This window comes from Capricornis sumatraensis, chromosome 5 (assembly GCF_032405125.1).
Source record: "Capricornis sumatraensis isolate serow.1 chromosome 5, serow.2, whole genome shotgun sequence".
NCBI lineage: Eukaryota > Metazoa > Chordata > Mammalia > Artiodactyla > Bovidae > Capricornis > Capricornis sumatraensis.
Window position 1 is genome coordinate 15,184,442 of NC_091073.1, and position 16,463 is coordinate 15,200,904.

General features: G+C 37.9%; 1 protein-coding gene across 1 annotated transcript; it reads right to left on the minus strand.

Annotated features, from left to right (window-relative positions):
- Positions 1 to 430: 430 nt before the first annotated feature.
- On the minus strand, positions 431 to 15,798 carry LOC138080046 (sterile alpha motif domain-containing protein 9-like). The gene is made up of 2 exons (XM_068972925.1): positions 15,707 to 15,798; positions 431 to 6,986 (listed from the first exon to the last, which is right to left on the minus strand). The coding sequence occupies exon 2, from the start codon at positions 6,976 to 6,978 to the stop codon at positions 2,233 to 2,235; it is 4,746 nt and encodes a 1,581-aa protein (XP_068829026.1). The 5' UTR covers positions 6,979 to 6,986; positions 15,707 to 15,798; the 3' UTR covers positions 431 to 2,232.
- Positions 15,799 to 16,463: the final 665 nt, after the last annotated feature.

The following is a 16,463-nucleotide window of genomic DNA, read 5'->3' on the forward strand; positions in this document are numbered from 1 at the left end:
CTTCAAGGGGACCATGTGAAGTGCTTGATGTATCCTCTTGACTATATGAGGCATGTTGTTCTCAAGACTGGACATTAAATGCACTCTGTACCAATGGTAGAACAAACATCCATAAGTGCTTCTCACATACCTGCCTAAGCTGGTCTGAGTTCAAAAGGATCACCTGGGAAGGTAAGAGGACTTCAACCGAGACTATTTCTCTCAGAGCAGAACAAAACTTGGAACGGTATGGAAAGTGGCCCCAGAGAAATTATTGTGACTTGACCTTCTCAACTCTAAATTGAAACTATTTGAACAGAGGACTATTTTATGCCAAGAGTGAGTAGATAAGTTATGAAGCTGAAATTTCATGCAGGAGCAAAGGAAAAACCCCCTCCAGTGAAAAAAGTTGAATGGGATTGTTGAGGCAAAAACAAACAGCATTTCTTGTTTGTTTTACAAATATTTTATAACAGAACACTTCAAAAGCACAGTCCAAAGAGAAGAGCAGAGTCTGATGACCTCTCATGTCCTCATAATACAGCACTTGTTAACTCTGGTTCAATCTTGTTGCAGCTATAATGCCCATATACTCTCTTTTATCCATCTCCATCTCCCATACACATAATTACTTAGAAACATATCCAATGTCTGTATTTCCTTTAAATTGGAAGTGAGAGCCAGAGGTTAGATTTGATTCAGGTTCATTTATTTGGTGAGACTGTCTCAGGGTTACAGTGTGCACTCCTATAGCGCTTCCAGGACACTAATGTCTGCTTCTCTCTCAGCAATGTTAGTACTGATCAGGATTTAGGACAGTTTGACTCATCTATTATAGTTCTTTATCAGCTTTTTCTTTTTTAAATCGGTTTTAGCAACCACTGATGATTTCCCAGGTCCACAATTCTATTAGGGAAAACGACATTTTGATTACCTCTCATTGGTTGTGCATTGGTTATATGTATACTTGCTAGAACAATGGGAGCCCCTGGATTGGGGACTCATTAGTCTTTTCACAAGAGTCCTTTTTATTCCTTAGCTTTGGAATTTTGCTGTATTTTTGTTTGTTTGGAAGCTTATGAGCTTCTTAGCTATAGAAACAAAATTCACTTCTGCTCAGTTGTCACCTACTTCATGAAAAGGAAGCCTGCTTCTCCAATCTACTTTGGTAAGATCTGCATACTTCTATGGGTATAACCTTCAGAGAACTGGTCCTCTGCTTTGAAAGATCCTTCGGTGCCAAGTACAGAGTACCTTCCCAGTCTGCCCAGTAAGATTAAATGTTGTTGCTGAGAGGTTTTCACCTTTTTTGTGAAATGGTTTTGCAGATATTGTAATGTCTTGGTACAATAACCATTGTCTTTTGATTCTGAAAAATTTTCACGTCTAAGAAGAAAGTAAACAATCTTCCTCAGTCCATGCCTTGGTTGGTTAATTGAAGGAATGGCGGGTTTCTGTGCAGCTGAATGATGACATTCACTGCTTCCCATCCCTTCCATGCTGTTGTTGTTTAGTCTTTAAGTCGTGTCCTACGCTTCTGCAACCCCATGGACTGTAGCCTGCCATGTTCCTCTGTAGATGGGATTTCCCAGGCAAGAATATTGGAGTGGGTTGCCATTTCTTTCTCCAGGGGATTTTCCTGACCCCGGGATTGAATGCATGTCTCTTGTGTTCCTTGCTTGGCAGGCAGATTCCTTGCCACGGAGCCACGTGGGAAGCCCAATTCCATCCGGCTCCTTCTTATTCTGCCCTCAGTGGTGTTGTCCAAAGCAAGGAAGATATTTGATAGTTTTCACATCTCTCATTCCTTGCTTTTTCACCACAGTCTATGTGGGACTTACAACATGCTTATGAGGCAATATAAATACTGTATGCACAGGGCCAAAAAACTAGAGGCTGTATCTATAAATCTGCTAACTTAAAGTATGGTGGGAGAAGGAGAGGGTAGGACAAATTGAGAAAGTAGCAATGACGTATGTACACTATCATGTACGAAATGGGAAACTAGTGGGAAACTGCTGTATAACAGAGGGAGTCCAGTTTGGTGCTCTGTGATGCCCAAATGGGTAAAATGGGTGGGGGGTGGGGAAGAGGGAGACTGAAAAGGGAAGCGGTAATTATGACTGATTCCCAGAAGAGGCCACCACAACACTGAAAAGCAATTATCCTCCAATAAAATAATAAGTATACATCTTGGATCTAAAAAATTAAGTGGTATCTTGTCCATATTCCTGGAGCGAGAAGGCCAAACTCTTAAATAATCTCAATGTCATAAGCAAGTGGGCCTCCAATGGAAAATCCCAGGTAAAAAGATACTTTTTCTATGCTTCTACCACTTCTGAGTTGACCCAGAAAAGCAGGTGTGATGGGTATTGTGATTTTTTCATTGATTCCATATTCTATGTATAAACAGTCATTTCCAGCTCGTCCCTTTAACCGAAGCAAAAGCTCTTGGACTTTTGTCTCCTTCCATACATCTCCACTCTGCCACAGGGACTTAATATCAGCTGTCTTTTCAAAACATTGATCAATTTTTCCTTTGTGAACAAGTCTGTTCATATTGTTACCTTTCCCAAGAAAGAAATAGGCAATTGGTTGCTTTGTACGATACATATGCTTATATTGTCCCCGAAAAGAATTTTCCAGTGACCGAGCATACTTTTCCATTAGTCTAGAATCTTGATCTAGTTGTTGGTTTTCTGGCCAGAATAAGAGGGAAGCTAGGAAATAAGGTTCTGGATACCGATATGACATTCCTACTTGTAGTAAGACTTCTCGAAGCTGATTTTTCAGTTTTTTAATTGACTTCACTATTTTGGAGGTCGGTTTAATACAGTAGAGAATGATGTTGGCCAGGATGAAATTTTGCTTTTCCTTTAGCAGGGTTCTGACAGTGCATTGTTCAAAGAGAAAAGTATATTTGTTCATTATATCTTCCATGGTGTGTATAGCATCTTCTTGAGCTTTGATTAGATATTCCAAGAGTCCAGAAAACTTGTCTGCTTTTAAAACTTCCAGGCTTCTCCGATATAGCTCTACCTGAAGCGGCACACTAAGCTTTGGACAAAAATCTGTGTACTGTAATTCCTCTGAGGGGCCAAATATATCTGCATACTTCTTAAAATACCCAGCCACCTTTCTCCGAGTTTTGGCCTCTTCATTTTGCTTAATATTGTTCCTAGGTTTTAGAAGGACAAAGTATTCATCAAAAAAATCAAAGGACTTTTTCAAAGAAAATTTCAAATTGGTTAGGTAAGAAATAAAGTTCTTGAGGACTAATTTAAATTCATTGTTTGGATCTCCAGGAATATCTGTACTTCCTGATATAAAATTGATCATATCTCTTTTAGACAGTTCATTTTTACTGTCAAAAAAAGGAATGAACTGGAGAATCTGGATTGTGTAGAGCCCAACTTCTATCTCCCCTTGATAGCCAGCTATATTGTAAGTATCATACCGCCTTTTTGACTTCTGATAAAACCTTTCCTTAACTTCATACTCCCTATCCTCACTTTGCTGTTGAGATTCCTTGAATGCATTTGAGGCACATACTGCTAAATCCAAAAGACCAGATAGCTCATCAACAGAAATGCTCCTGTTTCTTTCACTATCTTCTATCCACCATCTTATTTTACTTTTGAAGACTTGACCCAGTGTATCTGAGATATAAGAATTGTCAGGTTCTATCTCTTTTGCTTGATTTGCCCAATGTAGAGCACTGTGAAAGTCCTTCTCTTTAATGTAGAAATGTCTTGCCAAGGCTTGGCAAATGAATGCATTTGGGTTGAACCGACGAGTACCTTCACGTAATACTTTTTGAACTGCCACATTCCCTTCTTCTTTATGTAATGCTTCAATGAATGGGGAAAACAAAGTTCCTGTTTCACCTTCATTTTCATTGCGCTGTCTTGTGAGCAGCAGTGTTTGCACATCTTCTAAAAATTTGCTTCTTCCTATTCCAGTATCATAGAACAAATTTTCTGTTAGCATGTTCAGCATAATTTGACTCTTATCCAAGTCATAGCTTATCTTCAATTCTTCCAGGGAACGAATGGCAATCAAAGGGTGAATAATGCGTACTCCACAGTAGTTCCCACATTCTACCACCTCTGTTTTTATTAGAATTGTAGAGTAGGTGCCCATTTTGTCTTCAAATTTTTCTGTTCCCCAGAAAGATTTCTTGTTTGTGATTCCTAGGAACTTTTCACACTGTGATAGTGAAATGGTGGTATCTGGCACATATGAGTTAAGAAGGGCCAGAAAGGAAAAAAGCTTTGCTTCCTTGGTGGAAATATTTTGTTCTTTCAGAATATTCCTGACCACATCTTCTATGTACTTTTTATTAAAGTTGGTTTTCATAATCATGAAGGAATAAAAATCTTGAAAGTTTTCATGTTGGTCTTCAATTTCTTTCAATTTAAGCTCAAAAGCTCTCTGTTCCTTGGGAGACAGTTGTTGTATTAGGGCAATACTGTCTGAGATCTTTGCACTTTTTTCAGGATTCTGTGATCTCCTGCAATTTAGGATGATCACTAGAGGTTTCTCATATCGAATATACCTATTAGCTACAGTTGTTTGAATAGAAGCTTGCAGAAGATAGACATTATCCTGTTCTTCAAAATCATCAACAAGCAGTAATATAGGTAAGTATTCCTGATTATTTGTTGTCCCATAGGTTATTAAATTAGTCACTTGTTCTCCAATTTCAGAAAAATCCACTGTCTTGTTTTTCAGCACAGCACATCTGAATTTCTTCCTTAGTTCCCAGAGAATATGCATAGCCAACGTAGTCCCACCACAGCCTGGATGATGATACAGATGAATAATTTTGACACATGTCGGCTTAGAAGAATCTGCCCCTCTTTGAATCATTTCTTCAAGTTTTTCATATTTATCCCTTTTCACAAAAGGGGAAGAATAGTTTTCAGAAGAAAAGTAGAAATTCCACCATGTGACTTTGCCTCCTCGATAAAAATCTTCCTCTTTCAATGCTTTGAATTCAAGTAATTTTTTTTTGTCCTTCTCTAAGATTGTATCTTCACATTCATTTTCACAGAGAATTTCCAGAGCAGTCATGATATCTTCTTCTTTTTTCAGAAGGACAGTAGATGAACCAATAGATGGTAAAAATCTCTTGGAAGATTGAGTCACAGATTTTAGCTTAAGAATAGTTCCATTTATTTCTTCAAGACTTAAAGAAGAAACACATTGGTTTGATAATTCATCTTGCTGGGTTGTTAATCTTGCTTCAAGTAGATCTTTCCATCCCTGACATATGCGTGAATCTACACAAATGCACAATATATTTTCCATTCCTTTGAGATCTTGGTAGAAAGCACAGAAGGTCTCAATGAGTGGGTCTCTTGGGTCGTCAACAGAGGAGAGTAATAGAAATACCACCAAAAACCTCCCTCTTGGCATTATGTCTTCTTGGGTAAGAAATGAAATCAGTTTCCTGACTTCAGACGCTTTTTCTCTTTGCCAGGAACTTGCATCTACAGGTTTATACTTTTCACTGTCAAGATCTAACCGGCCATTGCAGAAAATCCAGCTGAGTTGTTGATAAAGATTCAGACTAGTAATCTTCTCATTTGTGGTTTTCCCCTCCATATACAAACTTGGGACATGAAGATTTACTACTCGGGTTTCTTTGAATGCTTTGACCACACCCTTGCTCACAGATTCAGGATCAAACTCCAACACAGCAAACCATTTAATTTCCTTTAGGAAATCTAAGTGTTTGATTTGTGTAGGGTGGCATTTGTTTATCACAAGAATGTACCAGTCGTAGTATGAATTATCTAACAAATCCTGATTTCCTGTCAACAATTTAACAAGCTTTGGCCCCTCGCTCTCTTTTTTATTTATTTTCACTCTGCATTTCTCTTCTGCCTCTTTCCTAGATTCTGCCAGTCTTTTCAAATCTAATTTAAACGCTTTGAAATCTGCATTACTTTTCATGACGTCCTTAGAACTGGCCCCATCTCGCACAAAGACTGAGAATTTTGGACTTGGTTTCCATATTGTGTTGCTATAATTTTGCATTTTAATCTGGAAATAATCAACTTCACATTCAGAATATTTTGGAACAACATCCACTTCAATAACAAATCTGTCAGATAGAGTAATATTTGGCAGTAAAACTTCTACAAATCTTGGCTCTCGAATGCAGTTCTTTGCTTTTTGGACCTGGTGGTCTTCAAAATATTGGTGGATCATCAGATTGAAGTGGTCAATGAGGGCTTCCTTGGTGATGGTGGTAAATTCCACACCAACAATTGTTCCGTGAGGTTTGTCCTTGACTCCAAAATGAATGGTGCCATTGGTACGTGAGTTCATACAAGCAGAAGCAAATCGGAAAACCTCATTGCTAAATTTCATTTTAGCATCCTCTTCCGTGGCTGTTTCTGTGTTTGTGAAGGCTTTGAATTCATGTATTGGGTCAATGAGATTGAGTGGTCCTGTTTCAGGCTGTAGTTTAAAATTCAGTTTGTAACGATATGGATCACTGAATTCATCGAAAGGGTATGCCATGCATGTCGGTTCTGTGGATGGCTGCTTTTTCTTTGTGTCATCTATTTCATCTTCCATGAACTCATTTTTCAGTGACTTAGAACCTTTAGTAATTGTACTCACCGTAGAGTCATTAACCGTATCTGATTTCTTTTTATTCTTTTGTTTTGAAGTCCCTCCATCTTTCTCCTGTGTTTTAGGAACACTTTTACTGCCTTTTCCACTCTTACGTGTCTGGAAAGGATCTCCAGAGGATGTCTCCAGCAACTCTTTGAAGAGATGTTCTATTTGGATAGCTGGTCCAAATGTTATGCCCATAGCAACAAGGTGATCTTTAGTTAAGTACTTCAAGTTTGCACCATTCACATCTTGTGCAGTCAAAATTGCTCTGTGTTTTTGTTCAATTTTATGACTTTCCAACCACTGATTTACATCCTCTTTTGTCCAGTCATCTGTATTTTCTGGTAAGTTAAATTGTGATGCCATTCTGATACCTATGTATAGAAAAAGAAAAATTATTTAGTATTTTTTATAAAGAAATCTAAAAAATAATCAGTTAATTTTTCAATTGACCTTATATGTGTGTCCTAGAAAATTGAAAATGGCACAAAAGGATATACCTGCCCTCTAATGACCCTCTTGAGAGGAAATTACCATTATCAGTTTCTTCTATATCCTTCCAGAGAAATACTACCAAATAGAAATGTGTGAGCACTTTTTCCCATTCAAATGGCAACATACCATGCACAATTCTCTTGCTTGCCTTATTCATTAATTGCATCTTGGGGATACATATACATATATATGTGTGTGTGTGTATGTGTGTGTGTGTGTATATATATATATATATATATATATATATATATAGAGAGAGAGAGAGAGAGAGGTTTCATCCTCCTTAATGGTTATTTTCTATAATGTGTGTTAGCTCTATTGTTTATAAATATTCAATTCTGCTGTAGAAAATAAGAGAAACAAAAAAGGCTATATAAAACTAAAGAGAGATGGACATGTAAAATGAGAAGTATTTATGAAGCAAGGTATAGAAGCAAATAGTTTGTGAAACACGTTATCATAGACATAGATAAAGTAAATAGAGCTGCTGCTGCTGCTGCTGCTGCTAAGTCGCTTTAGTCGTGTCCGACTCTGTGTGACCCCATAGACGGCAGCCCATGTGAGTGTTAAACATAGTTAGGAAGAGACTGAAGGGCCAAATAGATATTAAATATTCATGAAGCACTCTTGAAGCACTTTGTATGTTTAAAATTTTAATTGGGTCACCTACTGTTGACACCCATTCTGATCTTTTGGGTCCTGTAATTAAGAAACATAAACAAAATCCTGAGTAGCTTATCAGGCTAGTTGATGAGTTAGAGTTGCAGTCAGGCCTACGTGTCCCTCTGCATCTCTCTGATTGGAGCAAGTGGACGTCACTGACACAAGCTATCTTGTATTTGTTGATTTCCCTTGGAAAGACCTTAACTTTCATTCTCAAAACCACACAATCAGCGGAGAATGCTGACACTGCAGAGAGGGAGAGAGAGGATATATGAACTTGTATAACTCAGATAATAAGACCCTTCCAACCTTTTTATATCTTATCCCAAGTGTTTTACGCATCTCTTCCCCCCTGCTTTTTGTTGTATATTTAATTGATTTAATAAAGATGTTCCTCAAACACCTTAGATTGATCTGTGAGCCATTCAGTTTCACAGCTTCTGGGATAGCTTGCTAGGCAGTGAATTTAGAAGCTACTATTACATTCATGTAAATTTTCACATCATATTTGGTAATAGCTGATTCCTGGGCAGTAACAAATGGCATTACTATTTGGTATACAAATGGCAAGCTGCTATTTGGAAAATCATTGGCAATCTGGGTTACAAAATATAGCAATGGTTAGGGAAAAAAAAATAGACAATAATAGTTAGCTTTAAGTACAGCCCCAAATGGCTCAAAAATGTGAGCTTTAAGTACAGCTTAAATAGTCAGCTTTAAGTACAATCCAAAAATGGCTCCAAAAACGTGAGCCTTCCTATAAAATCACTACAGGAGAATCAAATCAACAAAGAAGAAAAGCCTGGGGGATAGTGGAAAATAGACTATATAGGTACATTTTCATGAAATAATTAATACACAGGAATATTGCCTACAAGAGGCAGATAAAAACTCAGGTTAATTTACTTTCCCTTCCAGACATAAAGCTGCCAGACCAATGGCCCAAGGTTAAAGCTATTATTCTCTGGTTAGTAATTCCTGTATTCATATTAAGTGAATAAAAGATACACCTTCAGTTCAGTTCAGTCACCAGTCATGTCTGACTCTTAGTGACTTCATGAATTGCAGCACGCCAGGCCTCCCTGTCCATCACCAACTCCCAAGTTCACTCAAACTCATGTCCATCGAGTCAGTGATGCCATCCAGCCATCTCATCCTCTGTCATCCCCTTTTTCTCCTGCCCCCAATCCCTCCCAGCTCAGAGTCTTTTCCAATGAGTCAACTCTTCACATGAGGTGGCCAAAGTATTGGAGTTTCAGCTTTAGCATCATTTCTTCCAAAGAAATCCCAGGACCGATCTCCTTTAGAATAGCCTGGTTGGATCTCCTCGCAGTCCAAGGGACTCTTAAGAATCTTCTCTAACACTTGTTCAAAAGCATCAGTTCTTCGGCACTCAGCTTTCTTCACAGTCCAACTCTCACATCCATACATGACCACTGGAAAAATCATAGCCTTGACTAGACGGACCTTAGTCAGCAAAGTAATGTCTCTGCTTTTGAATATGCTATCTAGGTTGGTCATAACTTTTCTTCCAAGGAGTAAGCGTCTTTTAATTTCATGGCTGCAGTCACCGTCTGCAGTGATTTTGGAGCCCACAAAAATAAAGTCTGACACTGTTTCCACTGTTTCCCCATCTATTTCCCATGAAGTGATGGGACCAGATGCCATGATCTTCATTTTCTGAATGTTGAGCTTTAAGCCAACTTTTTCACTCTCCTCTTTCACTTTCATCAAGAGGCTACTTTCTGCCATAAGGGTGGTGTCATCTGGATGTCTGAGGTTATTGATATTTCTCCCAGCAATCTTGATTCCAGCTTGTGCTTCTTCCAGTCCAGCATTTCTCATGATGTACTCTGCATATAAGTTAAATAAGCAGGGTGACAATATACAGCCTTGATGGACTCCTTTTCCTATTTGGAACCAGTCTGTTCTATGTCCAACACAAAAACCGGCAAAGATATGCACAATTGATGGAAACTCTTACAATACTATGACAATCAGAAACCACAGAGATGCAGTGCCTTCTTAAAAAGGTTAATTAGGTGAAATTTCTTTCAGTAATCTGGCCTATAGATACTAAGTAGCTCAAATTTAAAATAAGCTAGGGAAAGAGAGAAAGAGAAGAGGTGGGAAATTGTTTTAAGTGTACTAATTTTTAAACTAAGCCCTTTTGTGGGACTATATCAAATTCAAAAACTATGCATTGAAGGACACAATGAGTAGAATGAAAAGGTGACTTGTGGAATGGGTGAAAATATTTGTAAAGCATAGATCTGATGAGGGTTAATCTGGAATATGTTTTTAAAAGTCTCCTGCAACTCAACAACAACAAAGCGAATAACCCAATTAAAAGTGAGCAAAGGACTGAAACATTTCTACAAAGATGGTATACAAACAACCAACAAGCACATGAAAAGATGTTCAACATCACTAATCATTAGAGAAATACAAACCTAAAACACAATGCTGTATCATTTCACATCTATTATGATGACTACTATTAAAAACCTCCAGAAAATAACAAGAATTAGTGAGGACAGTGTGGAGAAATTAAAGGTAACTTTGTGCACTACTGGGGGGAATATGAAAAGATGCAACCTACACAACGTACCTTAAAAGAATGGTGAAAGGAAGTTCTCTAAACAGAAAGAAAATAATAAGAGAAGGAACCTTGGTACATTAGGAAGGAAAAAAGAACACAGTAAGCAAAAAACTGGTAAATATAATAGACTTCTCTTTGGTTTTTAAAACTTATGTTTGATTTTTAAACCACTGTCTGATATGATTCTAAATGTATTTAGTGAAAATATTTAAGATCATTATACATGACAGGGTAAGGGGATATGAAGATTTCTATGCTTCACTCAAACTGGGAAAAAAAACACCCACTATTGAACTATCATAAGTTATGTATACATAATGTAACATCTATAGAAACCAATAAAAAAGTTATACCAAGGTTCCTTCACACATACGAATTTGACAACTCAAATGAAATGAAACAATTCCTCAAAAAACAAACTTCTGTAGTCCATTTAATATGAAACAGATTATTTGAATGGTCCTGTAACTTAAAAGAAAACTGGATTTTTAATTTTAAAGATCTCCCTACAAAGAAAAATTCCCAGGTCTAGACAGATTCACCGAAGAATTCTACCAAACATTTAAAGAATTAACACTGATTTTATATAATCTCTTCTAGAACACAGTAAAAGAGGGAATTCTTCTCAATTCATTTTATGAAGCTGGTATTACCCTACTAGCCACGCCTCTGCAAACCCAGCCTTGAGGTGAGCTTCAATGAACCAAGACTCTTGCGTCACCCTAGTAACAAGACAGTTACCAGAGACCCCAGGCTCAAGGTAGTCTCCTGCAGAATCAGGTTCCTGCCTTACTCCAGGACTGGGCCTGCTCCTATGAACCTAGGCTCTTTGTTTGCCCAGGTGCTGGGCTGGGCTCTATGGATACAGACTCCAGACTGGTTCCTTTGGAGTCAGGCTCCTGGCCTGCCCCAGATTCCAGACTGGATCCTGAGGACCCAGGCACATGGCCAGCCCCAGGGTCAGGCTGCACTTCATGGACCCAACCTTCAGGCCAGTATCAGCAGCCCCAGGTTTAGGCCAAATTCTCTTGCATCAGTCCATCACCAGGACTTCAGGGGCCAGGGTTATTACCCCATGGACCCAAATGCCAGCCCACCCTTATAAAACCAAGCACTAGTCCAGCCCAGCCACAGACCCAGGCACCAGGCCTGCCCACTTGAGGACTCCAGCATCAAGCTCATCTTCAGAATCTACCAGACAATTCACCTACAATGTCTGGACAAGGTGACTGGAGAAGGCCTTTTCCTGCCTAAGCCCAATCTGTGAAGACTGTAAGAGGTGCCTACTTCTTCAAATGTGTAGACAACAATGCAAGGTCACAAGAATTATGAATAATCAGTGAAACATAACACCATCAAAGGAAACTAATAAAGCTCCAATAAATGACCTTAAAGAAATGAAAGTCAATGAACTACCTGATAAATACTTTCAAATAATCTTCATACAAAATTCTGCGAACTACAATAAAACACAGACAAACAAAATTAGTAAAACAATGAATGAACAAAATGAGAGGTTCAACAAAGAAACAAGGACCATTAAAAACAAACAGAAATCCTAGCATTGCAGAACAAAATGATTAAATTGAAGAATTCAATAGAAAGCTTCAATAGCAGACTCATCCAAGCAAAAGAATCAGTGAACTTGTGAAGACAATACATTTGAAATTATCCATTCAGAGGAGCAAATAAATAAATAAATAAATAATTAAAAAATAAATAGAAAAAAGGATGAAAAAGAGTGAAAAAAAAAAGCCTACATGCTTTATTGGATACCATCGAATGTTACAATCCATTCATTGTTGGAATCCAAAGAGAAGAGAGGAAGAAAAAGGCAGAAGGTTTATTTAAATAAATCATGGCTGATACAACCCAGCAATTCCACTGCTGGGCATACACACTGAGGAAACCAGAATTGAAAGAGACACATGTACCCCAAAGTTCATCACAGCACTGTTTACAATTAGCTAGGACATGGAAGCAACCCAGATGTCCACTGGCAGATGAATGGATAAGAAACTTGTGGTACATATACACAATGAAATATTACTTAACTATAAAAAAGAACAGACTTCCCTGGTGGCTCAGACGGTAAAGCCTCTGTCTACAATGTGGGAGACCTGGGTTCGAGCCCTGGGTTGGGAAGATAACCTGGAGAAGGAAATGGCAATCCACTCCAGTACTATTGCCTGGAAAATCTCATGGACAGAGGAGCCTGGCAGGCTGCAGTCTATGGGGTCGCAAAGAGTCGGACACGACTGAGCAACTTCACTTCACTTCATAAAAAAGAATGCATTTGAGTCCGTTCTAATGAGGTGGATGAAACTGGAGTCTGTTATACAGAGTGAAGTAAGTCAGAAAGAAAAACAAAAATACAGTATATTAATGCATATATATGGAATTTAGAAAGATAGTAATGACAACCCTATAAGCAAGACAGCAAAAGAAACACAGATGGAAAGAACAGACTTTTGGACTCTGTGGGAGAAGGTGAGGGTGGGATGATTTGAGAGAACAGCATTGAAACATGTATATTACCATGTGTGAACTAGATCACCAGTTCAAGTTCAATGCATGAAACAGGCACACAAAGCCAGTGCACTGGGACAACCCAGAGGGATGGGGTGGGAGGGAGACGTGGGGAGGGGGGCGGTTTGGGAAGGAGGGACACATGTACACCCGTGGCTGATTCACATCCACGTATGGCAAAAAACACCACAATATTGTAAAGTAATTCACCTCCAATTAAAAATTAAAAAAAAAAAAAGAAGTCATGTCTGTGAACTTCCCAATTGTTGGGGGCGGGGTGGGGGGGTGGAAATTTGGACATTGAAGTTCCTGAAGTTCATAGATTTCCCCAAGAGTTTTGATACAAAAAGATCTTCTCTAAAACACATAATAAGACTAAAATCAAAGACAAAGAATTTTAAATGCAGCAAGAGGAAAAAATCCCACATACATAGGAACCTGCATAAGACTATCAACAGATTCCTCAGCAGAAATCTTACAGGCCAGTAGAGAGTGGGATGACATATTCAAAGTGCTGAAAAACAAGTGTTAGCCATGAATACTAAAGAAACTTTCAAGTTGTCCTTCAGAAATGAAGGAGAGATAAGGACTTTCCCAGACCAAAACAAACAAACTGTAGAGTTATTCACCACTAAACCTATCTTACAAGAAATGCTGAAGGGAGGTCTTTGAGTTGTAACAAAAACATGCTGACAAATGAAAAGAATATGAAAGTATGACACTTACTGTAATGATGAAAATATAGTCAAATCCAGAACACTCTAGTACTGTAATGGTGGTAGATAAATCACTTTTAACTCTGATATAAAAGCAAAAGACAAAAGTACTAAAAATAACTGTGAGTAAAATAATGTGTTAATGGATACAATATGAACAAAAGATGTAAACTGTGGCATTAATAACACAAAATGTGGAAGGAGAAGTTAAGTTAAAGCGTAGAGTTTTTGTTTGTGGGTGAAGTTAAGTTGTTATAAACTTAAAATAGACTGTTAGGTCTATAGGATGAATAATGTAAAGCTTCATGATTACTACAAGTAAAAAGCCTGTAGTAGATATACAAAGGGCTTCCCAGGTGGTGCTAGTGGTAAAGAACCTGTCTGCCAAAGCAGGAGACTTAAGAGACTTGGGTTTAATCCCTGGGTCAGGAAGATCCCCTGGAGGAGGGCATGGCAACCCACTCCAGTATTCTTGCCTGGAGAATCCCATGGACAGGGGAACCTGGCAGGCTATAGTCCATAGGGTTGCAGAGTTGGAGACGAATGAAGCAGCTTAGCACACACGCATGCACAGGTATACAAAACAAACATAAAAAGAAAGGATTCAAAGCATACCTCTACAAAAAGTCATCAAATCACAAAGGAAGACAGCAAGAGAGGAAGAAAGAAACAAAGGAATTACAAAACAGCCAGAAAACAACAAACAGAATGGCAATAGCAAATCCTGTGTGCCTGTGTGCTCACTCAGTAGTGTCTGACTCTGCAACCCCATGGACTGTAGACCACTAGGCCCCTCTGTCCATGAAATATTCCAGGCAAGAATATTGGAGTAGGTTACCATTTCCTGCTCCAGGAGATCTCCCTGACCCTGGGATCAAATCCATGTCTCTTGCATCTCCTGAAGAGAGAGATTCTTTACCTCTTTACCTATCAACAATTACTTTAAATATAAAAGAATTAAATTATCCAATCAAAAGATATAGTGTGTCTGAATGGATTAAAAAAAATCAGATCGGACAGTGATATGCTGTCTTTTCAAGAGACTCATTTTAGACTTAAGGACATACATGCACTGACAGTGAAGGGATGAGAAGACATATTCCATGCAAACAGCAATGAGAAGAAGGCAGGAGTGGTTACAATTAGACAATATAGACTTTAAGTCAAAATGGTCAAAAGAGACAAAGGTTACTATATAATGATAAAGTGGCCAATTCATCAAGATGATAATATATAATGCACCAAAAAAAATATATATATATATAATGCACCAAAATTTAGGTACTTCAGTGTACCTAAAAATAAAGCAAGTATTAGTAAATCTAAATGGGAGAAATAGACATATACAATAATAGTAGGTGACTTCAATATCCCAGGTTTAACAATGGATAGATCATTCAGACAAAATATCTATAAGGAAACAGCATACCTAAACAACACCATAGGTCAAATGGATCTAACAGACATATTCAGTACATTCCATCCAAGAGCAACAGCATACACATTCTTTCAACGTACACATGGAACATTTTCCAGGATAGATCTTATATTAGTTCACATAAGAAGTCTTAACAAATTTAAGAAACTTGAAGTCCACATCAAGTATCTTTTCTGACCACAATGATATGAAACTAGAAATCAATAATAGAAGGAAAGTTGTATAATTCATAAATATGTGGAAGTTAAATAACATACTTCTGACCAACCATTTGGTCAAAGAATAAGTCAAAAGGGATATCAAAAAATATCTCGAGACAAAAGTGGAAACACAACACACCAAAACTTATGAGATGCAGCACAAACAGTTATAAGAGAGTAGTTAATAGTGACAAAGGCCTACATTATGAAAGATCTCAAATAAGCAGCCCAATGTTATACCTCAAGAATACACTCACCCTAAAGTTCACAGAAGGAATGAAATAAAATCAGAAAAGGAATAAGTGAAATAGAAACTAGAAGAACCATGGAAAAGGTCATATTTTCCCACTGCCAGACCTCTGGACTGGAAGGACTGATGTGGGGCTCAGAATCTCACTCTCATGAGAAAACCTCTGTAATATAATTATTCTCTTATCTGTGGGTCACCCACCTGGGGGGATGGGCTTTAGTTGTTGTTATGTCTTTGGTTGTAGAGGATCTTTTCTAGTAGGTTTCAGTGTTTTTCAATGATGGTTGTTCTGCAGATAGTTCTTCAGATGGTGATTTGGGTGTGTTCAGAAGGTGAGCTTAGGGTCCTTCTACTCCACCATATTCAAAAGAAGATCTTCACATCAATACCAAGTTTCTTAAAAATAGTTTGTATCTCGAAGCAGCAGGGCATGAAGGAAATAACACTGCAAAGAGAAAAGAAGACCAGCCAAGTCAGTGACTGAGGCATCAATCTTCTCTTGCTACTAAGAGCTATTGTTTTGTAACATGAACAAAATTGACAAACCTTGAGCTAGACTAAGAAACAAGTAGAGAAAACTAAAATATATAAAATTACAAATGAAAGAGAGATGTTACAACTGATATCACAGAAACGCAAAGAAACCACTGTGAACATTTATATGCCCCAAATTGGACAATGCTAGAATAAATAAATAAATTCTTAGAAACATACAAACCATCAAGATTGAATCATGAATAAAGAATCTGAACAGACCAATGAGGAAGGAGTTTGAATCAGTAACTGAAACCTCCCAGACCAATAATGAGTAAGCAGTTTGGATTAGTAATTGAAACCTCACAAAAAAGGAAAAATCTCAGACCTCATGGCTTCACCAGTGAATTCTGCCAAATATTTAAAGAAGAATTAATGTTAATTCTTAAATTCTTCCAAAAAAACAGAAAAGGAGGGAACAGTT

What these genes read in the sequence shown, in the direction of transcription:
- LOC138080046 (XM_068972925.1), bottom strand. Translation starts at nt 6,978, where the DNA reads ATGGCATCACAATTTAACTTACCAGAAAATACAGATGACTGGACAAAA.